The 23,306-nt window shown below is 40.4% G+C and overlaps 2 protein-coding genes across 5 annotated transcripts; both read right to left on the bottom strand.

Moving 5' to 3' along the window:
- Nucleotides 1-11: 11 nt before the first annotated feature.
- Nucleotides 12-9,966, bottom strand: terfa (telomeric repeat binding factor a). 2 transcript variants are annotated; one of them, XM_084575029.1, is made up of 13 exons: nt 9,475-9,965; nt 9,116-9,211; nt 7,116-7,246; nt 6,124-6,210; nt 5,099-5,239; nt 4,692-4,837; nt 2,357-2,905; nt 2,097-2,207; nt 1,181-1,297; nt 938-1,084; nt 681-763; nt 551-594; nt 12-348 (listed from the first exon to the last, which is right to left on the bottom strand). In XM_084575029.1, exons 1-13 carry the CDS (start codon nt 9,623-9,625, stop codon nt 190-192), a joined length of 1,962 nt encoding a protein of 653 aa, XP_084431155.1. In that variant the 5' UTR covers nt 9,626-9,965; the 3' UTR covers nt 12-189. The 2 variants fall into 2 exon arrangements, with proteins under 2 accessions (XP_084431155.1, XP_084431156.1); XM_084575030.1 differs by lacking the exon at nt 6,124-6,210 and having other exon boundaries at nt 9,475-9,966.
- Nucleotides 9,967-10,618: 652 nt separating this feature from the next.
- On the bottom strand, nt 10,619-22,966 carry zdhhc7 (zDHHC palmitoyltransferase 7). Of its 3 annotated transcripts, XM_084574925.1 has the most exons (8): nt 22,671-22,966; nt 21,542-21,640; nt 16,798-17,148; nt 15,887-16,011; nt 15,644-15,740; nt 14,930-15,011; nt 14,164-14,294; nt 10,619-13,958 (listed from the first exon to the last, which is right to left on the bottom strand). In XM_084574925.1, exons 3-8 carry the CDS (start codon nt 17,140-17,142, stop codon nt 13,776-13,778), a joined length of 963 nt encoding a protein of 320 aa, XP_084431051.1. In that variant the 5' UTR covers nt 17,143-17,148; nt 21,542-21,640; nt 22,671-22,966; the 3' UTR covers nt 10,619-13,775. The 3 variants fall into 3 exon arrangements, with proteins under 3 accessions (XP_084431051.1, XP_084431052.1, XP_084431053.1); XM_084574926.1 differs by lacking the exon at nt 22,671-22,966 and having other exon boundaries at nt 21,542-21,882; XM_084574927.1 differs by lacking the exons at nt 21,542-21,640; nt 22,671-22,966 and having other exon boundaries at nt 16,798-17,555.
- Nucleotides 22,967-23,306: the final 340 nt, after the last annotated feature.

Below are 23,306 nucleotides of genomic sequence, written 5' to 3'. Positions count from 1 at the left end.
CACTACTAACAGCTATTTTAACAAAATGACGAGTCTTTGAACCGTAAACATTTGAAATTTATTGAATCTGAACATGATTAACAAATGTCTGAAAATGCATTTCCTCAGAGGAAACCAAGTCAAATGAAGATTTAAGGAAAAAATTAATATAGTGACAGCTGTGGCATTAAAAATCTGCCAGAACTCATCTTAAACCAGTTTTAGCTTCTTAAGTGTTCTCCATCTGTCCTTTAGGTTCACATTTGTTCGATCCTTGAAGGAGTAATATGCTTTTATTTTACTCCAGTTTCCCTCTCCAAATTTGTTGACCCCTTCTTTTAACGTCAGAGTTTCGGCCTCGGTCCACCTCTGCAACACAACATCAGATCACTTTACTGAAGCTTTCGTGACACACACTTCCAAAACTGACAATGCATTATTTTTTTGCCAGTGTTGTTGCTATTTTCACAAGACATTGTAACAAAAAATATGTTGTGTCAGAATGAAGCAACAGGTTTTTAAATTGATGGTTCACTGGAGTGTTGCAAATGCCAAGTTGTGATACACTTACCCTCTTCTTGTGGCCCGAATCAGAAATAGTGCTCTCATTTAGTCCTTTAAAGAAAAACAGAGTACATTAACTGTATGAACATGATTATTGGATTAATATACTATAATTCAGTTAATTGATAAAATATTACCATTACGCTTCTTGGAGGGGAAATACGACTCTTCGTCACTCCATGTCTCCTTACTCTCTTTTGCATTGTTGTAAATTTTTTTCCTGTGAGGATCAAGAGTTCAGTTTTTATTTCTTGGTGCTCTGAATGTTCAGTGCAACAAAAAAGGATACTTGATTATCTTTTACCCATTATTTTAAAATATTTGTCAGTCTTTCCAGGGCGATAGTTAAGTCAATCCATTCTTGGCTAAAGCTGTGGGTGTAATCTTGACGCACCATTTTAAATGTGAAGGGCGAATGTCTTGAGCGGAGCGCTTGTCAGGAGCGGAGCGCTTGTCAGGAGTGGAGCTCGTTTGAGGACCAGGCTGGAAAGGCAACGCATCAGGCAAGCTGGGAGAGGTGTCATCTGTACTATCTGGATCCCTGTGTATATAAATACAGTTTGTCAAAAGTCCATCACAGAATATTTAACTTAAAACACTGAAATCAAATGAATTATATTATAGCATTTAGACTTGCTTGCTCTGAGGATCGCTGGTTGGTGGTTGAGGAGATTTCTGCACCGGACTTTTGCAGGAGGCCAATCGCTCCTGCGTGTCTTCCTCGATGTCTGATGATTGCTTAGCCTTGGAGTTTCTGCATGATGAGAGTCAAGTCAATTATTATATTGAAATGTAGAGATCTGTTACGATTGTGATTATGCTCTGCTCTTTATCTGTGCAATCACTATTTTCACCTAACAATGTAACTACACACACAAAAAATAACACAACTAATGCAAAATTACAGATACTCTAAGCTACCAGGTTCATTCTAGGTAGCACAATGTCTGAAGTTCTTCATTGATCCGACAGCAAAGCGTCATCCAAAATAGTATCTCAACACCACGCAATTTGTTTGGTGGAAACCATCCCACATACTGCAGAGGTGGCAACAGTGCAAACACTAGTTTGTATTAATGACATGCAGTGAGGATGGAACCGATGACGAGAAGGAAGAGAAGAGCGCACTCATGAGTGTAAGACCAGCTAGTTCCTCTCCCTCTACGAGTCATTTGAAATAGAAGAGGGAAAGACAGATGAAAGGATGAATGACCCTGCAGGGCTGTTAGCCAGTGTAATGTTAAATGCTTGCCCTTTTATAAGCCATAGTTCAGTAACTTAATTTATTCAGTTTTTTTGTAGCCTATACATGCTTTACAAGCAGTCAAGGTCCTGTGTGAATTTCTTCTAAACTGAGTCTATCAGAAGCTTATTGAATACAATCACGTTCTGTAAACAGATATATCCATTTTCCTACACATTTTTTCATTTGTAATAATAACAACAACTCATCAGTCAGTTGTGGTTGCATTGACCACAACAAACAGATCAGAATATTAGGTTATGGTCATCAGCCCTGAAAGTGTGAGGTGATGTTGTACATTTGGATTTACCTTCTGAGTGAACTATTGGAGAGGTTAAGGAGATCCCCACCACAATCTTGCCTGTCGGCATCCGGGTCAGGGGAGTCGTCTTCGATGTCTGAAGAGTCAACCAATCTAGCTCTGAATGAAACACAAGCAGGTTTAATCACATACACGCACTGAACAACACAGGATCACACACAACATACGCATAATGAAATTCCCAGCTTACTATCCACAAAATGCAAATATTCAGCAATTACCTCCTAAGAATCTGTAAAGATATTTACCTTCTGGCAGATCTGGTCACTCGTCTGCGCTTTCGTGTGGGTACGACAACTTCTTTGACTGTCAGTGGGCACTGCAGATCTTTTTTACCAGATACAGCACGTATCTGTGGTGACTTTTCTATTCTGACTACAGGCTGCATTTCCTGAGAAGATGTTGTGCACTGAGAGGTTGCCTGACTGTCTGGTTCAACCACTAGCTGTGCCAAAGTGGGAAGCTGCTGGTTCCTCGTCACAGCGGCTGTCTTTGAGAGTGAGCCTCCCTTTGTCTGAGTAGCAGCATCTGTTTGAGGTGGTTCATCTGCTGGAGAAGCTTCCATGGGGCTGCCTGAGTTTCTCTGGAATGGCCCTTCCTGCTCGGACTCCAGACTGGTACCGCTGTTAGGATCGAGTGAAAGTTGCAGGCAAAAATCTTCTCTTTCCTTCTCCTCAGTCTCCTGCTCAACCCTCTCCACTTTTTCCTTCAATTGAGCAAAAGTCATTTCATCTGAGCCCGCAGCCAAGGCATTGTAGGCTGCTTCGAGTCTGGTCCTCTGGATAACTGACTGTCTCCTAGAAGATAAGACAAAGACAAGAGAAAGAAGCTGGACAGTGTAAATAGATCAGAGAATGAGAGGGGTGGCCATTAAAATAAGAGAAGATTACTCAGTGCTAGAAACTCTAGTGACTGAAGCCCTGGTAAAGTATGTCTTTCCACACAACACTATGTTTGGTTAGGGTGAGCAAAGTAATCGAAGCAACAATTGATGACTTATGGGTTCAATATACACTCACTTGCCAAAATATTAGTGAAAATAAATGTATTTTAATATAACAGTCAAAATCTTGACTTCATGAAGGTTATAGTATTCAGCATTTGTTTAAAATATCTGACGGAGCTGTTGATTCGATATTTTTTATTATTTTGTCAAACCCCATTCTAGTCAGCGGGCTAGGCTAAACAAACAAAAACACTTTGATGTTTAAATTCAAACCAGTTTGACATCACCACAAACTCCATCCTCCAAAATCATCATATAATTAAATCACCACCTTTCTTAAACTTTTTCATAATAAACTGAACATCATCACAGTCATGAAGGAGGATTTAATGTGGGGCTGTTACATCAGAATGCATTCATTCGTTTGCAGTCATGCATCTTTTGGCAGGTGAGTGTTCATTTAATGTACACCATCTTTTAATAGTAGACATCAAGGTATTAAGTAAAGACGATAATTTGGACCTCAGTGCTTCTTCCATTTTTCCCCATAAATGGAAGCGACACTTCGATGATGTTGACATCGAGACATCTGTGATGGCTCTGCCCTCCCTCAGAGATTGAGCAACTAAAAATAAAGAGCACTGAGTACTTCATAATCTGACTCACAGCAGACAAAGGCAGTGGGGTAAGGTCTGAAGAAACTGAGCTAAGCAGCAACAGCCATGTCTTGAAACCAACACCAATGTGGAAGTACTGTGAAGTGGAGTTGCTTGGTGGTGGTTGCTATAGACTCCCATTCAAATTATGCTCTCTACTCTTATGAAATCAATACATTTTTAATCCACAAGTCATTACGGTGTCAAGCAAAATTACATACTCCTGATCGGAGTGCTGGTGTCACTTAATATTTTACCATTAAGTAGATATTATTCCTCAAGGGGAGGTACAGTTGTTTCAGGGTGTGTCTAAGTTGACATGTCGTTTGGACATGTTGTTTGGACAAGGCAGAGCAGAGTCATTCACTAGTGAACTTGAGTTGTGTGCTCAGTTATTTTGTTGTTATTGTTGTCATGTCATGGCTTGTCCTTAGATTAATTGTAGTAATAGAAACGTAAGGGTCAAGTTTTTTTATAAAGCAAAAACGTATTTTATGAATGATTTTCAATTTTGATACACTCTATGTAAAATGTTAGTGTTAAAGCACAGTACAGCTTACGCGTTAGCTAACACAACAACAATGCTCTACTTGTTATCTTCATGTGATCGTCAGGTTTAAAGCTTTGCTTCCCTCGTGGAAAGTTCTAGCTCTACCCAAAAAACATGACGTCAATGTTTGGAAGAGAGTTCAAACCAATGAGTGACATCATTGCTTGCTATACTATATTGCTTATATATATATATATATATATATATATATATATATAAGCACAGAACATGCTAGGAACGAGTGTGTCAGATTGTGTGGCTGTCCTTCTGCTACTGCAAAGATAATGCCAAGTGATGGGAGGAGCAGAGACAAAGTTTTCAGTGTAAGTGACTTAACAAAGATCACACTGCTTTGAAATCTTAAAGCTTTTTTAAAGCCTTTACACCAGTGTGGAACATCTGTGAGCGAGAGAGAGAGAGAGAAAACCTACCGCTGTACAATCAGGACAGAGTTCACTGTTGGACTTGTGAGTGGGCTGGGTTCGGCCTGCTCTGAGCTGGATTCAGCTTGCTCAACAGTTCCAGCTGCTTGGCTCTGTTGTTCCAGAAGGGTTTCATCAATAAGCTGCTTCGCTGCCTGGTACACACACACACACAAAACCAAAAACACATGACGAGACTTCAACAAGCAATTAACAGTGTTTTATCTGTAGATAACCAAATGTCAAGGTTGTCACAAACAAGGCTTTCTAAATGAACTCTTCTGAGATTGTTCTTATCATGTTCAGAGGACTTAACAAAGAGAGCCACAACCAAAATAGTTTTTTATTCAATGACTCATTCAAAATTGCTGATTAATTATAAGATAAGAGTTTTTATTTGCTGAATACACACATACCTTATGGAGAAAGGGTAAGGTGTGTGGGCAGAGTGTCTGGCAAAAAGAAAACATCTCCTCCTTGAAGTGTTGGAAGTTGATCTGCTTGAGAACTTCATTCTTTTTTCTCTTCTGATTGATGCACCCCATAAATATAGCTTTCTACAGAAAACACAAATGCTCTGTAATGTGAGCCACATCGCATGGTCAAAATGTTTAAAAGAAGAACTGTTACTACTTCTGTTATGTGGAAGTGGTACTTTTTATTATTGTATGGGCAGTTCCAGTGGGAACGACTAAACAGAAGTGACTTATAGCATTACTTTCAATGGAGCCGTGTAATATGATGCACTAGTCTCTATGATTGAGCTAAGCTACATTTACGTAAACTGACTTATGAGTGAGGAACATACGCATCACTGGCAGTCTGGTCATATGAACCATTGTATTTTGCAAGGCATATACTGAAGGGACAGGGCTGCAGGGCAGGGATTACAACAGAAGGAATGGAGCAGAAAGTCAAACACAGGGAGGATGGGGGATGATTACACTAGACCAGGCTGATCTGTCAACCACAATCAAGAGACTGAAGGGGATTTGGTCCAGCATATTAAACTAGTTCCTTTAATGTTTCCCTCCCTCCTCATGTTCATCCACTAGCGATTCCTCAGCATTAATTAACATTAATGTTAATAAACATGTCTTATGTCTTACATTACTGACCACCATTCATGGCTGATGAGGAGATCAAAGTAGGAAAGCTCACAATATCCATGGAGGGTTGCATGTCCCTGCAATAGCCCAAGATTATTTTTAGAGGTGTGCTGCTCAGCTATACTTAACTAGACCCTGAATGGTGACAGAAATTCAGCAGCATACGCCAGAGTTTCTATAGCATGCATATTTAACTAATGATGCATTATTTTAACCCAGATTCCAGAATTTCATGATTATGTAAAGCTAGTTACAAATAAAAAGTTAAATAAAATAGGTTAAATGTTGGCTTGACTGAAAAGATAAGGTTACACAGTGAACAGTAAACTCACCTTGCCAACCATTGTTTTTGGAAAGTGTTTGCTGATCATCTCTTCTGCTTTGTCAAAATCATTGTTCTTTATGAAAAGCCCCACAATCTAAAGACAGAAATACACAATTTGTTTAATCAAATCTGACTACACTTTTGAAAACATCTGGCTCGGACACAGTGAACAGGGATGACACAACTGTCAGAATTACATCCATGATTTATATTTCTCTGTGAACGGTCTCTGTTTGTGTGCCTGTGAGCCCAGGCCTCACTGAGAGTAAATATTCGATCACCATGCACTAAATTCAGGTTAAAATGACAATACTAGCGTCAGATTTCATTAATTCCTTCAACGTGGCTAGTGGTGGAATAAAAGTGGCTAAGATTCTGCGTTGAATATAATGGCGAGGAAGAGAAAACAGTAATCAATATAGGACCGTTTGCAAACATCGTTTAACGTGAAACATATATGAAAACTCTTGTTTCACATTACAAAGTACCCCATTGCACATTTTTCTGCACCAAGGTAATTCCTTACACTTTATGAAATTGCACACAAAAGTATTTAAAACAAAATGGCTAAATCTTTCTCATTGCAGATAGCTAGACCTCGCAGGTTACCTCACAGTCTATGCTGGATTGAGAAACAAATAGTGCATCACTCCAAACCCATGTCCCTTATGAAATGAAAGAAAGCAATATACATCCATGTCTCAGAAATAGTAACTTTTTTTTGACCACAAAAGCAGTACAGCCCGGGTCAGACCTTATGAAATGACTGTAACTGAAAACCAGGACCAAAAAACTGAAGTAAGTATTGAAGCGTAGGTTGAGTTTATTGCTGTAATTTTAAGAGTGAGGCATTGCATGCACACACACACAAGATTGGGGCAAGCATCATAATTTAAACTACAGGTTTTCATTTAATTAGGAACAATATTTGTATGACTTTTGCAAGAGGATGTAACGAGTGATCTAGTACAGAAATTAACTTCATAAAAAACAACTTACCATCTCTTTAACTGATGTGCATACATTCTCATAATCTTGTTGTGGGATATCGCATTCCTGTTTCATTTCTTCCAGGCATGTTAAGGCTGATTCCAGGGGAGTCTTTGACGGATCAGGCTCAAATGGGACGTCTGTATGATGAGACAAACAATATTCATTGTAGTATTTAGTCAAGTGGGATAAATTGATGAAGGCATCACCTGCCCACCTCAACTTCACTCCACCCTGTTGCCAATTATTGAGTCGTGATCACAGACTGTATAAAGATGGACAGAGGCACAGCTCCTCCAAAGTGAAGCCAAAGCAAGTAGAGCTCCCCCTGGTGACTGGCTGCAGTATAGGTCATAAGCTCCACCTCCATGTTAGTGGATGGGACAAACTAAAACAATACAAGTCAAATCATTTTTCAGGATAAGTTTCGTTTTAGTTATTTGACGCTTTAGAAGAAGGATGTGACATAATGGACTACCAGTTGCCATGCCAACCACTCCGTAAAGCGGTCCGTGGGACTGTGGGAGTTATATATATATAAAAAAAACATTAAAAACAAGTACAGTGTATAATCCGAATGCAAGGAGTGGGGAGATGCTGTCCATATTTATGCAGTCTATGGTTGTGATGTAAGCTAGGTAGTGGTTTAGCAAACTAACTAAAAGAAACATAAAAACAAAAGGCCTTAATAAATAAATTTAGGAATTAACCAGCAGTGGAAGAAAATACAGATAATATAGATTAAACAAATAAACAATATAAAATGATTTAATAAATGACAGACAATTAAAGGCCAAGGTAAATAGACAGGAAAATAAATACAGAAGCAAATTTAAACAGAAAAATCCATTGATGTCACATTTTATTAATAACTTATTACCTATGACTACCTATCAGCGCACATAAATAACAAACTAAGAAACTGCAAACAAAAAAAATTAAATACACTGCCTGGCCAAAAAAAAAGGTCACACACTCTAGTATTTCGTTGGACCTCCTTTAGCTTTGATTACAGCACACATTCACTATGGCATTGTTTTGATAAGCTTCTGTCACAAGATTTATTTCCATCCAGTGTTGCATTAATCTTTCCCAAGATCTTTTATTGATGATGAGAGAGTCTGACCACTGCACAAAGCCTTCTCCAGCGCATCCCAAAGATTTTCAGTGGGGTTAAGGTCTGGACTCTGTGGTGGCCAATCCATGTGTGAAAATGATGTCTCATGCTCCCTGAACCACTCTGTCACAATTTGAGCCCCGTGAATATGTCCGTGCCGTCAGGGAAGAAAAAAATCCATTGATGGAATAACCTGGTCATTCAGTATATTCAGGTAGTCAGCTGACCTCATTCTTTGGACACATAATGTTGCTGAAACTAGACCTGAGCAACTGCAGCAACCCCAGATCATAGCACTGCCCCCACAGGCTTGTACAGTAGGCACTAGGTATGATGGGTGCATCACTTCATCGGTCTCTCTTCTTACCCTGATGCGCCCATCACTCTGGAACAGGGTAAATCTGGACTGATTAGTGGTTTTGTTAAGGCTACACAGGTGTTCAGTCCCAGTGGTCCCAATCCCTTGAGTTCCCTTCGCATTGTACGTGCGCCCTGAGTTCTACTGTTGTTTTTTCTTCGATTTGATTTCACCAAACACTTAAGTGATTGCTGATCACGATCAATCAGGACTTTTTTTCCGACCACATTTCTTCCTCGAAGACGATGGTTCCCCACTATCCTTCCAGTTTTTTAAATAATGTGTTGGGAAGTTCTTAACCCCAATTTTAGTAGTTTCTTCAATCTCTTTAGATGTTTTCTCTGCTTGATGTATGCCAATGATTTGACCCTTCTCAAACAGACTAACATTTTGTTGTCAGCTGAAAGATAATCAATTTTGCAGAAATTATCCAATAGGAGGCTCGTACATATTTGCATAGTTAAATCCTGGCGGCGACTTTGTTTTGGCCAGGCAGTGTATATTGGCCTACTACACCTTTAGTGTTGATCTTACCCAGTCTTTCTCCGTTATTTATCAAGGTGAGAAACTGCAATACCCTTATCTTTATTCGCATGGCCTCAGTAAGCACCACAGGACGAACCAAAACACCTGCAACAAAACAATAAAAAATGAACAAGCAAGATCTTTGAGCTCACCACACCGAAAATATAAACACTTGACCTGATGCTTTTCCTGGGAAGTGGCTGTGACAAATATTGAGCACGATTAAAAAAGGGACAGTTAACTTTAGCCAAATTCAATTAGCTTAACCAAACGGATAAAACACCAAAGTTAGTTAGTTGGACACAACAAGCTAGCTTCAACTGATCTAGCTGTGCGTGCAAGCAGCGAAAAACTGGGAGGATACTTACAGTCAAGTACATCTCTAACACCAAGGAACTCCGCGTATTTCTTATTTTCAAACAACTCCAGGGCCAGAGACAAATAATAGTCCACTAACCAGCGGTTGACTACCGATTGGACATCAGTGTGCTGGCTGTTTACAATTTCGTTCGTCGCCATGTTCACAACAAGTCAACGGAAGCTGGGAAGGCGGGCAAAAGTTTAAGGCGCATCAGAACGCCCGCGTTTTTTATTCGCTGAGTTTAGCTTTTCAGGCAGATAATAATCCTACTGTTTTAGCGTTACAAGAGTAATTAATTAAAAATCGAATCACAGTATACACGCGTGACGTTAAGATACGACCAAATACGAGATTAACCTTAGTTATGATCGGACAGTCCTAATGAAGAGAGCAAAATTTGGTTAGGTGCGAAAGAGCGGTGCCTTAAAGTCTAATACCAGGGAACAAAAACCCTAAATTCTAAGTACTTAAGCAGATCTTACACCGGCGGGAGATTTTGTACTGCCACACACTGGACTGGAGGGAATAGTGCTGCTCTTCACAAAAAAATCATCCTTAAAGGTTTTTGGTGTGTATTCTCACTTAGTATTTAAATAAATGCATTCTATGACTATATATCTGGCCAACCAGCCAATATCCAAACAATCAATGCCAAATTGTACACACTGGTGAAATTGTTGTGTTTGTTTACATTTTCATGCGAAATCACAAATTCAGACGGATGATGGACTGAAGATTTGGGTCACATAATATTTCCTGTTTACTAGATTTTATTTGCTGTGATGCGCTGGTTATGCAATCTCAGTGAGTTGGTTAATGTGTGTGTTATTGGGTTTCAGTTTCAAACGAGTCCATCCTGACACACTTACCAATCTACCACCTGTCACCTCATAGGTTCATATAGCATCAGGTATATCTTGTATTTGTATCATGATTAGACTCTACGTGTGTGCTTCAGTCAGATGCATGTTTATCTCCCTCCTCCTGCTGTTCTCTTCTTCTTGCCGGCCTCAAGCAGATGGGTCCCTCCGTATGAGCTGGGTTCTGCTCAGGGTTTTTTTTTTTTTTGCCACCGTCACTTTCATGCTCGCTCTAGGGGTTTTGTAGAGCGTCTTGAGACAATTTGGATTTTTATTCACACTATATAAATAAAATTGAACTGAAGTGAATTGAGCGTTTGCTTTCGCTTCAAGCATCTTATGGCATTGTGACAGCCACAACACAAAACTCATAAGTACAGAAATGTAACTTCACAAAAAAGGCAATGGATCACAAATTCTAGCTTTAATTTAGTCAAGTTTATTATGTAAAAGAATGACATTAACAACATGAGACATTTTAAGATTATGACACAATTTAAAAAAAAAAAAACGAATAAAACATTCCTTTTATATTTTGTTAATAGTCACCTTTATACTTTATAAAGCTGAAGGACTTTTGCTCTTGAAGAAACATTCTCTCAGGACTGTAGGAAACTAAATCTTTCTGTTCATGGTGACGTTAAATGGTAAATCTCCAGCCTGTTAAGTATCATTACTATACATCACAAATTTCTCTGTAATCTTCATTTTCTGTATAAATCCAACCAGAGTCGGAGAAAGCTTTGATAGAATAGTGTTGTATTGGCTCGCGCAGTTTTGCACAACAATCGTTCTCTCCCCACAGTGATTGTAGCTTTTCAACTCATACAGCAGAAGGAAGAGAAAATACAGTTATCAGTAGATTCCTTTAAAAATTCATTGCTTCTATTACTGAACATGAAAAACCCTGTAACAGAATCTCAATGCACGACATTATGACTAGATCTGAGTTTGGTCAAGAAACTGGACTATCCTACTGTAAAAACACTCGCATACATCAAACAAGCTTGTCCAAATGATACCAATCAACATCAAATATTTATACCCAGCCAACACAGCAATGTTTGTCGATCAGTAATTATCTCAGATGTTTTCCAACCTAAAGCTAAAGGTTTAGAACTGCATTAGTCCTCCTTCTCATATTCGCACCTATTCTAATGTTATCTCAGGTTTATTGCTTGTTGGCTCTGGATGTATCTTTGCCATTTACACTTGCATCCATTTTCAGCTGTTGCATATTTGTGCAACTGCAAAACAGCATGCATTTTCCCCATTGTGTTTTGACAAATCTTATACAACCGTTACATGTGCATATGATTGAATGTAGCTGAATGCAGAACGACAGTGATTGAAAAGGAAAAGTGATATTCTGGCAACATTTTATCAGAAAACTGTTGAGGTGAGGCAGTCCAGCAGAATGAACCGAGAAAGGAGAGGCCAGCATTAATAAAATCCCCTGATATCAGTTAGCTTTCAGTGCTGCGACCCTTACTCCCAAAATAGTTTTACATTCTAACGACAGCATGTTATTTAAAACATTAGAACCACAGAGCATTGGGTATCATAATTTAGTGTAAACAGTGGACATAGACTTCCTTCTCCTGACAACCACAGATGAGAACACACAGCGGCGTACTGTCCAGCAAGTGAGCAAATGAGACTTTTAGAGTCCAGATTTGATAATACTTTAATGATACCATCCTGTGAGACTTTAAATCCTGAACTGAGGACTCGGAAAGGCACATTCCTCTAGTGCCAAAAGGTTCATTAATTATGTAATACAAAAGTCAGGAGACAAGACATGAAATGGACACGTTCATAAATATGGCAAACATCACAATATCTTTTTAGCGGATAAATTTGTTCAATGATTTCAAAAGCGTGGGCTGGGAAAGTGTCTGCTATTGTCCTGCCACTAGATGTTACGGGTCTGAAATTTGTGGAGTGGAGCGTAGGAAAAGGTCTCACTGAGACGACGCTCGGTATTAAAGCTTGAATAATGAGCTGGTACCTCAGCCTTTTATAGCAAAGTGCCTCCATTTTAAATCCATGGGGCGACTTCACAATGGAGCTTGGCTCTGTTGATCAGAGTGAGCTCACATCGAGCCAAAAGGAGGTTGTGTGAGTGTTTTCAAGTTCTCCTTTTCACACTCTTGCACCACACAGCCAAGAGGCACGGCAAAGTGACCATGTCTGAGACATGTCTGTGTCTCCAGGATTTGTAAGGTTGTTTTTTTTAGAGTTTAACTGCTGTGAAGTCTAGACCAGCTGTTAATAGTATAAAGATTCCTACTACACATTGATGTTGCGCCCCTTTTCCCACACCAAGAAAAACATGTACAGGAAAAGGATGCAGACTTTTAGTAACATTCAGCTTTCGACCTGAATCACTTTGTGATTAAAACACAGGGAGGCATTTCAGTGGTCTGGTTTTGTCTTATGGATATTGAGCAGCATGTGGGAGTGGTGGAATGGCAGATTTTTGGATACTTACAATTAAGAAAACACAAGATTTCTTTTATTCAAATGAGGGCTCAGAATAACACTAGTCATCTCCAGTGAGTCATTATGGTCAGCTGTGAGGAGTGGTCACAGTGCAGCAGATGTGTTTTGTTTTTGTTTTTTTAAAAAAAGGAAAATTAATTTCTACTGGCCAGAGTAACCTATAGAATCAACAATTTCAGCCCAAGGAAGGAAAAACATGACAAAGGGTAGGAAAAGCCACTCAGTCCTCTTGAATGACAATGAGGCTTATGTTCACAGTAGCCTGTTCATTAATTTGAAGATGATGAAAGCCTCGTTTTCAGGCTGATATGCTGACTGATTGAGCTGTTATACATGCAAATTGAGGCAGCACAGTTCGACCTCGGACGCCCACTGTGCTCCATATTCAGGTTCTTCCTCAAGTGTCATGTAAGTAGTGCACGTCCTTGACTGTGATTCCCTCGTCTGGGTCCAACAGAACAGTGGTTCCTATTTAGATCCACTTGTCTGGGTCCAGTGCTGATGAAAGATATGTCGCTGATTTCCCCACGAGTAATTCAAACACTAGTTCTGAATCTCATTTGTGCAGCAAAGAAAACATACTGCTCACGTTGTGTGCTGAAGGTGCAGGAGGTTTAGTTCAAACAGCACCTCGGACGGTTGGGAATAAGAGGATCACTTGAGTTACATACTGCATGCTTTACCTAAAAACACATAAACAAACCAAAAAGCTGCTCATGTCAAAAAATATTCCAGCTGTTTGGCATACTTGTGGACACCAACACCAAAGGCATGTGAGAGTGAGTTGTGATGCTCTGGGTTCCCTCTGCAGCAACCTGCCTCTTTGTCATCAACTCAAAAAGGACAGCCTCCGGGAGAGGGGGTCCACGTTAGGAGCGGCCAAAGAAGGCATACAAAGACATCTTGCCAAGTGTTGACGAGCTGCATCAATCTGACCTGCTTCTCAGACAGAAAACTCAGACCCACCACGGCGACCTTGGGTCAGCAGCAGCAAGCGCCGCAGACGTAGGCCTGTGAACGGATTACACCACAGCAGAGACGGCGGACCTCCAAACACAGTTTTCATTCCGTCCCATCTCATGCGACGCTCCCATGTGGGCTTCTCATTTTTGAGACGTTCAATCTCCTGCAAGGCAAAGGTTATTTATTACACTTCGCTTTGGACCATTAGTATACTACATTAAACTAATTCAATATTATATCCAATTGCAGAGAGGAAGGCATTTATTTAGAGTGAAAATCCCCTGTTGTCATCTAAACGCCCTCATCTTTCAGCGACCCTCTCTGCCAAACAGACAGCTTGCTGAGAGGAACAAATCCTGGATACTGACCGTCTCATCATTGCAGATGGAGTGGATCTGCGTGCCAAACATTACAGCTGTGAAAGTGAGGAAGAGGATGGCTTCCAGACAGAGGAAGATCAGCAGCAGCACAGACACCCCTGGAGAGAAGTCACTGCACTCTAGTGACAGGAAGAGAAGAAGAGAGACACATTTTTAGTGAGCACTGAACAACTGAACAATCTAATAAAGCACAAAGTAAATTAAATGAATTGAAGAGGATGGATTCCAGTGGTTTATTTTGTTCTCTTTGTCTTTGGTCTAAAAACCAGACCACTGGGAAATATCTTGCAAAGTGGGCCATTAAAGACTCAACTGCACTGTTGTCCAATAAAGTTGAGGAAACAGATAATCTGGGATGTGAATGTCCTCATTTTTGTCTTGCTGATGCAGTAAACGCTCTCTATAAGCACAGATACTCAACAATTTGGCCAATGCCCCAGTACAATATAATTCCTCGCTAGGTCAGATTATCCTGTAGAGGGCAGTAGAGGATGGCGTTCAAAAAATGAAACATTATCTTCATTTTCTGGTTTACGCCTACAGAGAGATCCACGAGGGAGCTGGTAAAAGATCGATGGCAGCTCTGTGAGGATTGTGCTGCATAACTCTGATGACCTGTGCCTAACAGCTGGATGAAAATCTATCTCTCTTTGTAGTTTCAACTGCCTTATTTCTGCCTGAAACTATATATTCATCCTGCATTTGTGTTTGTAACTCATGTAACAGTCAACCCTGAAGGACAGAGAGGACTTACCACTCCACTGGACTTTAATACAGGTGAAGAAGTGCATACCACTGAGGGCCAGGGCATGAGCAGAAATCAATGCTATGTACATCTGTGAGAGGCACAAGAAAAAAGAAGCACGAAGAGATATAATAAGAAAAACTCACATACAGAAGACAAAGAGAGAGGTCATTCCACTCACATCACATCAGGTTAGTTTAAATATAAAGTGGTATAGTAGCCTCCTGAATTTCACAATCAAACTGTTAAAACTTTTATTTGCAGTTAATTAGGACAATTGCTTCTATGGCAATCTGAAAAAAAAAAGGAAATTGAATGTTTCAATCACACAGGTGACCTTGTGCTGCTTAACTCTCAACCACATATGACGGCTTTATGTTCCTGTCCTCAAAGCGTTCCAGTCAGCATATGAAGCAATAAAAAAGTGCTGATGCTGTCAAGAAAGTCCCCAAAGAGCCACAGAGCACATTTAATGTAGACCTGTCCCTGCTGTGCTCGACACCAGTACTAAGGTGAAAAACCCAGCTGGTTATTTCATTGTGAAATAGAAGCAAGACAGACAATTTTCAGCTCAAGGAGGGAGCTGCTTTTGACTTGAATCTGCTCTCCAGTTTGATTATGCAGTTTTAATATGTAAAATGTGCAACTCCCTATAGTCCAATAATTTCCCATAATCCCCACCACACCCCCTTTTTAACAACTGAACTACTTCTGTGTACTTACAGTGAAAAGAACGAAGAATCTCTGATTCTTTTCTCCCACACAGTTATTGACCCAGGGACAGTGATGATCCATCTTCCGGATGCATCGCTTACAAATACTGCAGGCAGGAAAGAGACAATAATGCATGGCAAACTGACTGCTATAATATGCAAATATCCTCAGCTACACTGTTCCTGTTTTTAAAAAAAGGTATGTATAGAAATGTTTTCAAAAGCATAACATGAAGCTCATGCAAAGGCTGACCTGCAGTGGTGGGCCCTCTCAGGCTTGATGCTACAGCACTTTGGGCACTTGTAGATGACCTCACCAGGCTTCAGTTGTAAGCTATCCATGTACTCCTTGGTTGCATTGCCTTTAGGAACTGCGCCCTAAAGAGCAGGGGGAATAAATAGTTTTTCACTGAACATGCAGGAAACACCATCTCTTCTGGTCATTTCTGAACTACAGCAATGAATCTTGTGTGAACCTCACACAATTACGCTAAACTGATCAAACCATGTGTAAGTACCACGTGTACTGAAATGAAGAGATGAAGTAAAAACTTCTAACTCCAGTTTGACACACTAAAGCCTAATTGTCTGTGTATGAATTGTGATTTTAAATTGAACAGATGTTCAGGCTGGGCTGTTCGGCATCATCAGACATTGTGTTTCTTTGAGTAAGCATAAGTGAGCGTCAAGCTTTTCGCAGTGAACAATGATCTGTGTGGAGATATCAAAGGGAACCACTTTCCCTACTGAATGAAATCTTGCTTAATTATTACCTACTTAAATCAAAGAAAGCCCATGTAATATTGCCCAATAAATGCTTGACAAATGTTTGATAACCATCTGGATAAGCAACAAAAGACCTTCAAACTAAAGGTCTGAAAGCATTTTCATCTTATCAGCTGAAGTGTAAGTGTGAACTCTAACACCCTCACATTGTTTGGACCTTTAATTTAAGTGGAATATTTTTTGTTGAAACCCCTCCCTCAAAATTACCTGATTAAATTAAACTTAAAATTAAAAACGTAACATTTAACTCCCTCGCTGATGTTATTCATGTTTTTTTTTTCTCTCTCAAACCCTGCTTTCTCTTTAAACACCATTACTCTTGTATTTACACATGTGTTTTCAGCCATGGCGACTATCAGCTGTGTTTAACATCCTTACCGGGTCAGTCAACATGGTGCGCATGTGCGAGGCCAGTGCAAGCACAGCCAGGGAGTTGAAGGTGGCCCCGTTCAGCAGCGAGTACCAGAAGTTCTTGGCGGGCAGAAGCATTACAAAGTTCACCACAAACTCAGCGTACAGCACCAGGAACCACGTCATGGCTGCACACACCATACCACAGCCGTCGTGAATAAACCATAGTGTACGGTTTCCTGCTGCGTGGCCTGGGTGAGGACCCCCCACCATCACCCCGGATGCCAGGCTGCCCGTCTCGACATCTGCACCTGCTGACAGCAGCGGGTGGTGCTGCTCCATCTCTCGTAGTCGGTGGTTTGAAGACTGCATCCTGCCCTAAAGAGAGGAGCAAGATTAGTTTTAGGACCACCGTCTCAAGATTACATATCCTTACTACCAGCAGCGACAGTGTGGCTGATGTTGTTTGGACCTTGTGAGTCTGTCTGTGTGCGTGATCATGGCAAAATGTGATCCTCGAGACACACACTGTAACAAGAATGATTACAAGGGCGGTTTTAAGTACCTTGCAGACGCCTGTGGACACACATGCTTAATGTGACAGTGGCAAGATACAGTCACTGAATTTCACATTGGGGTAGTTGAGATCAAGAGCTGTGTTTAAAGGCGGGTGTGAACCCACCACATGTAGGTGGGCCAAGTGGGAACTCCCAGAAATGAATTCCGAGTACTTGGCAGGTGTTTGTGTTGTAAATGTGTAAACCGTCACAGCCTTGCCATATCAAGTCAGAAATCTTTCCAGTTGCTCAGCTGACATTAAAATCAAGGCAGTGCAATGATAGGCGTGGCCCAAGAATGATGTCATGGCTGGTATGATCCCACCATGAGATGGTTTCCGGTTACAACTATTGACATAATGGATGTTAGAACCTACACAAATTAGATTAAGTGCTAAAAGGGTCTGAAAAATTACTACAGGGGGATTGAGAGAGTTGGAAGAGAAAGATTAAATGTTGCAATAATCCTGTTACAGTTATCATAGCTGTCATCAAGTGTATGGCATTTCTGTATGGACTCTATACTGTTTGAAGGTAGATTTAAATCATGAAATAGTGACCTTTCAAGAAGCAGAAGTAGTTTAGAGTGGTTTATGTGTTACCACACTGACAGAGACCACAGTTAAACGTCAGAGCTGCTGGTGATTATGACAGGAGATAAACAAACCCACCAGAAACAACAAGGAGGGTGATTTTCTCAAACTGTATGCCACTAATGGGGCAAAGAAATACTTTGATCAATGTGGCTCAATCTTGGACTCGGCTTCTGAAGCTCGGGGACCTTTGAGCCACGCAGCTGTTATTACAAGCGGCATGAGTCATTGGAGCTTTGGTCTTCTGCATTCATGTCAAGGTCGTAAGAGAACATTGAGGACCAGCTGGAGAGACCGTGTCTGCGGCTTCAGGATAAATCAATGGCTATCCTCGTCCTTTAGGAAACTGATCCTGCAGCTGAGGTACATGTGCACAAGAAATAAAAGCTAATAATAATCTGTAGACCCAGTTACCTGCCGCTAGCAGGCCTCACTGGAATTCACAGAGACAAAGTAAAGCAATAAAACAAGTATTTTTAGGTTTCTTTGGAGAAAAAAAAAGCTGCAATTTGCTCTCAGATGTCATATCTGAATAGATTACAGTACATTTATTACAGTGCATATATGAAAATGTGTAATTACTGGTTAAGCAGACCCGGGTAAGGATCAATATTTCCCTTATTGCTGAGAACATTATACCCTGATAAACTATCACATCATGTAGAATATTCTTTACTTATGTTTTGAAGAAGCATCACACATTTCAGATATGTTCATTGATAACAAAGGCTACAATGTAGTAGATGTAGAAGTGCATTTACCTGTAGGTTTGTACTGCTGAAGGAAAATGGTACTGCTAAACAGAGACTGTAATGAAATAACACTCTCCCTCACACCTCTCTGACTTTCGTACAGGAAAAGCTTTAATATATTGCTCTGCATATGTTTCCTTGACTGTGACTGGTTGTCATGACACATTTGTTAACAGCAAACCACAAATATCGGTGGCACTGCAGAAAGAAGTCTGCCTTACACACCTCACACAGATGCTTTTATACATTACCCACCGTACGATACAATCTTTGATCAGTAGTGAGCCAAGATATTGCTCTAAGCTGTAATGAGGAGGTTTTTATTGCATTTAAAATGTGGTGAACAGTTAGACTCTGATGAGATGATCTGAAGCTAATTGCTCCTTCCGTTTACTGAGCGTTTTAATCAAATGAGACATATCCTGTGAGATGGGTGGTGCAGAGCTCAGCTGTCAGTCTTTAGCTGACTAGCAGGCCAGGCTGCCTTCCAAACGCCCCGCTGATGATTGTTTCTGCTTGCATCCAAAAACGTGCCATGACAGTGGGTGTCATTCAAATTGTTTGCGAAATGGAAACAGAGACAGCAAGAGGTCTGCAGTGCTGAACCCCCACCCCCCCAAAGAGCTGAGATCATCCCGACAGTCAGAAAACAGAGATTCTGATATTCTTACAGAGAGAGTCTTGTACGTAGTTAATTTGGATTGAGTTTACGATGAAATGTTTGGCTTTAGGATGAGATTTTAATCAAACATTAACATCACATAAATGTAGACTGCTATAATCTTGTAGATGGTAACATACTGTTCTAAGCTGCTGTAAAACACATCATGGTTTAGCCAAAGGTAAGTTCCTCAAGCACTATGATGAAGAGGAGTGTTAAAATTGTAGTAAGGACTGTGGAAAAACATTAGAAGCTCCTCTGTAGTAGATATTCACTGTGCTTTTTCACAATTGTGTTCCAGATTAAAACTGTTAAATAATAATGAAAACATTGCTCTGTTGCCAAAACAGATAGGAATACAAAGATTTTCTCTGTTTCTCTGGCGTTTGCCCATGATAATCATTTATTTTCTTGCCAAATGTTCTTAAATATAATTAAAGACACTCATAGTCCACCTACACAGTTTTTCCTCTTGTGTTGCCCTCTTAGTACATAATGTCTGAGGACCCCACTAAAATCATAGCAGTTACACCCACTTTCTACCTGACTTGAGTTTTAATTAAGCTTATTGCAGCAATATTGTGTTGTTAATATGAAACATATATATAGAAGTAAAGCTCCCTACGAATAACAGAAGCAGATTTGTTCTATATTGTAAATAACGACAAAGGATGCCTCAGAGGTTTAATGGATCCTTATTGGTTTTGTAAAGGCTCTTCTTCCTATCCTCTGTTTGTTTGCTCGTAAATGTGACACCAAACAATATTAAAACACTGGAAAAAATGGAAGTTAGCTATCAGCAACACCCCGCTTGTACACAAGTCTGGGTCGGGTGAGGGGGTATGAAGTTTAAAGACCCGAAACATCCTATGACCTCGGGTTCTTCACTGATGAAGTGTCCAAGTAGCACCAGAAGGTGTATTTAAACTCAAGTGAGCCAAGGGTGCACCACAGAAAAACAAACAGTTACCATAGTTTCGGCTTTAACGTAACGGCATGTTAAAATAAGTCGGACCCTGGACCACCGCACTGTCTCAAATGACAATAATATTTCACATATTAAAAAATCTGGAACAACGGTTTTCAAGATCAGCCGAATGAGATGAGATGTATCAGGAACTGAATGGCAGAAAGATGAGGGGGATTGGAGAAATGCAGCTCAGTCAGTAACGATAAACCAGATGACACAGAGCTACGTAACGGAAAAGGCCACCTTACATTTGTTAGGATGAAGTTATATAGACGTTTGACATTCACAAAGGGGATGTAATCATAAGGGCAGGCAAGAAATGTAGCAATTAAATCAAAATGACAAGTAATTTGTCTATTGTACACAGGTCTGTAATATTATTTTGACATACCTGCCAGAGAGAGATCATCTATTTGACTTAATAGGCGTATTCGGTTACAAACAGACTTGTTTATCACTTGTCACCCGGATTTAATGCCATGCTGTTTTTCTGTTCAACAAACAAGAAAATTTGCATTGTCCTTAAGAGGGCGGAAAACGATCTTGCCAGTTTAAGGAGTATTGATTTTTCTGTAGTCAGTGAATAGGAGGTCCATTAAAGCCACACCAGATGCTTGTCCAGCTGTCTGCCCTTCCCAGTCAGAGGGCACAACACAAGAGCTAACAATCCCTCTCTGTCTCTCTCTTCTTCTCTCCGACACACACAACCAGCAGTCACCTCAGTGTCACTCTGCTCAGATCAATTTGCAGGGTCATCACATACCAAGTAAGAAAATTAGATTAAACAACACCCAACACCTAAAATGTTACAGAAATAAATGGGTGTCAGTTTACTGAGTGATTTGATTTTTCACTGTCATATTCGAACAAAGAGCTTAATGCCCAATGTAATGCCACTGAAAACGAGACGCACCTAAATCTCTCCCACTCCCTTGCTTTGGAATTCATATCATCACACATTTACGAGTACATATTCCACTAACACTGAGTGTTGTGGGTTTGTCTTAAGCACTACAATAAAGGCAACAAAGTCCAACACAGCCAATCTGTTTGCTAATGTCTTGTCAAGTAAATGCTCTCTGTTAACATACTTCTAATGTCTGAAAAGGCCTTATCATAAGCCAAAGCCAAAATCAGGAATGCAACTCTTCCAGCGTTTTGCATAAGACATAAACAGCTGAAACGAGGTGAGATACCCTCTCTGTGAGAACAACGCAAAAAGAAAAGGGGTTACATACCTAATATGTTTCAGCTTCACAACAGCATACTGTGGTGTGTACCTCCCGGACAAGCACTCAGGATGGAGTACACAGCTAGTCCGGCACGTGCGCCGACACCTGAAACAGAAGCAGGCACAACAATTTTACACATACATACTGTACTATCATGTCACAGTTTGTAAAGTGCAAAAAAATAAATAAAATTAGAGCCTTAACAGGAGCTGGATGTACCACACAACTGTTAGATTAGACTGCATTAGTCTATGCTTTGGTCAGGTGTAACAAATAAAGTCACCACTGAGCATATGCTTAACTGTTACTAAACATAACCACAGTTTGAGTAATTCCTGTTTCCTCTTCAGCTCCATGAGACCGGGGAATGCGCCGTCTCAGATTTTGCAAGTTTCCCATGATTACTTTCAGGAAATACACTCAGCACACTGGCTATTCATAACTATGTGGTGACACTGCACTAATTTTGATCTGGCCACTTCTGTGTAGCACAGAGGTCTGCGTGTAAAACCATCAAACGACAGTGAAAACACTGAGATGCACACAGTGCTAAGATACTGAGACTAAACAAACGAAATGACATCATCTGGGTTCTTCTGAAAAACAAACTAACCACACATGCAGATGCAAATACCTGCAAAACATTGCGCGTCTATGTGTGTTAATACTGAGATAGCATAAATGCTGTTCAAACCTGTAACATAGCCAGCTGTTTCGGACAGCATTTTTATCTCACCACACAGACGACACATTGATTCGCGTCAACAGAGCGATGTTTATATCATATATTCAGGTATGCTTCAACATACAAATCATCACCTTCCCATGTAACACCCGCCATCAGTGTGACTGGTCATACTAGTGAAGCTATTATTAACCATCAACTGGCTTGTAAGCATCAATCTGTGTCGAGACTCGGCTCTACAGCGATAGCTGCGGAGGTCGTGATTGAAACTGAACACTTCATCACACACCTGGCACGGCGGCATCTCGCTAGCCTGACACTGACACATGCAACCGGACTGGCTGCTAACAACTAGCCGCTGAAATAAGCTAACGCGGCTAGCATGCTAGCATTACATGCGTGCGACTTGTGCGAAAACGGTGCCTTCGGAGTGACAGCTACTTGACATACCTTAATATTCCTATTTTCTTTTGTTGGCAACTCCTTCTTTATACATTTTGACGCCCAGTTCGTGTCTAATTCAAGCCCCAACGCGGTCGCAGTCAGCAGTGGTGGTACACCGCTTTAACAACGGGCTGACAGTGACCACTGTAACGACAGAGCTTCCGGGGTTCACCTCGGGTTCGTTCGCTGCTCTTCGTGTATATCCGGCAACAATGTTTGGTCAAACAGCTCCGCCCCGTGGTTGGTCACAGAATTGCATATGCAAAACTGCGATGACACCGATTCGCCAGTCATGGGCGCTATTGGCTAAATACAACAATTAATAATCTTGTAAATTGAAGCATGATTAAGAGGCAGTTGTCAGAGGTGTGACAGTGGCTGTCTTATGGATGTGATGCACGTCCTAATTTACATTTAAACATAGACAACTCAGTCACATTTCATTAAACAATTTAAATTACTTTTCATTTATATTTCTGCAGACAATTTTCAAATGCACATCTTATAGTTTACAGTTTCAGAGTGCATTCTCTCCACTACAGTGTTATCATGTATTTCCCTATGCTATACAATCCCCAGCAACTAAACTTAAATATGTACAAATCACATTTGTACATTTGCATCAAACTTGATTAATTTATT

This window comes from Chelon labrosus (genome assembly GCF_963514085.1).
Source record: "Chelon labrosus genome assembly, chromosome: 3".
NCBI lineage: Eukaryota > Metazoa > Chordata > Actinopteri > Mugiliformes > Mugilidae > Chelon > Chelon labrosus.
This window is presented reverse-complemented; position numbering and strand designations above follow the sequence as displayed.

What these genes read in the sequence shown, in the direction of transcription:
- terfa (XM_084575029.1), bottom strand. Translation starts at nt 9,625, where the DNA reads ATGGCGACGAACGAAATTGTAAACAGCCAGCACACTGATGTCCAATCG. An exon ending in TGTTAGAGATGTACTTGACT is followed by an intron (nt 9,212 to 9,474) that starts GTAAGTATCCTC and finishes GTTTTGTTGCAG; the next exon opens with GTGTTTTGGTTCGTCCTGTG. An exon ending in GTGACCAGATCTGCCAGAAG is followed by an intron (nt 2,208 to 2,356) that starts GTAAATATCTTT and finishes TGTTTCATTCAG; the next exon opens with AGCTAGATTGGTTGACTCTT.
- zdhhc7 (XM_084574925.1), bottom strand. Translation starts at nt 17,142, where the DNA reads ATGCAGTCTTCAAACCACCGACTACGAGAGATGGAGCAGCACCACCCG. An exon ending in GATTCTTCGTTCTTTTCACT is followed by an intron (nt 15,012 to 15,643) that starts GTAAGTACACAG and finishes TGCCTCTCACAG; the next exon opens with ATGTACATAGCATTGATTTC. An exon ending in TATTAAAGTCCAGTGGAGTG is followed by an intron (nt 14,295 to 14,929) that starts GTAAGTCCTCTC and finishes TCCTGTCACTAG; the next exon opens with AGTGCAGTGACTTCTCTCCA.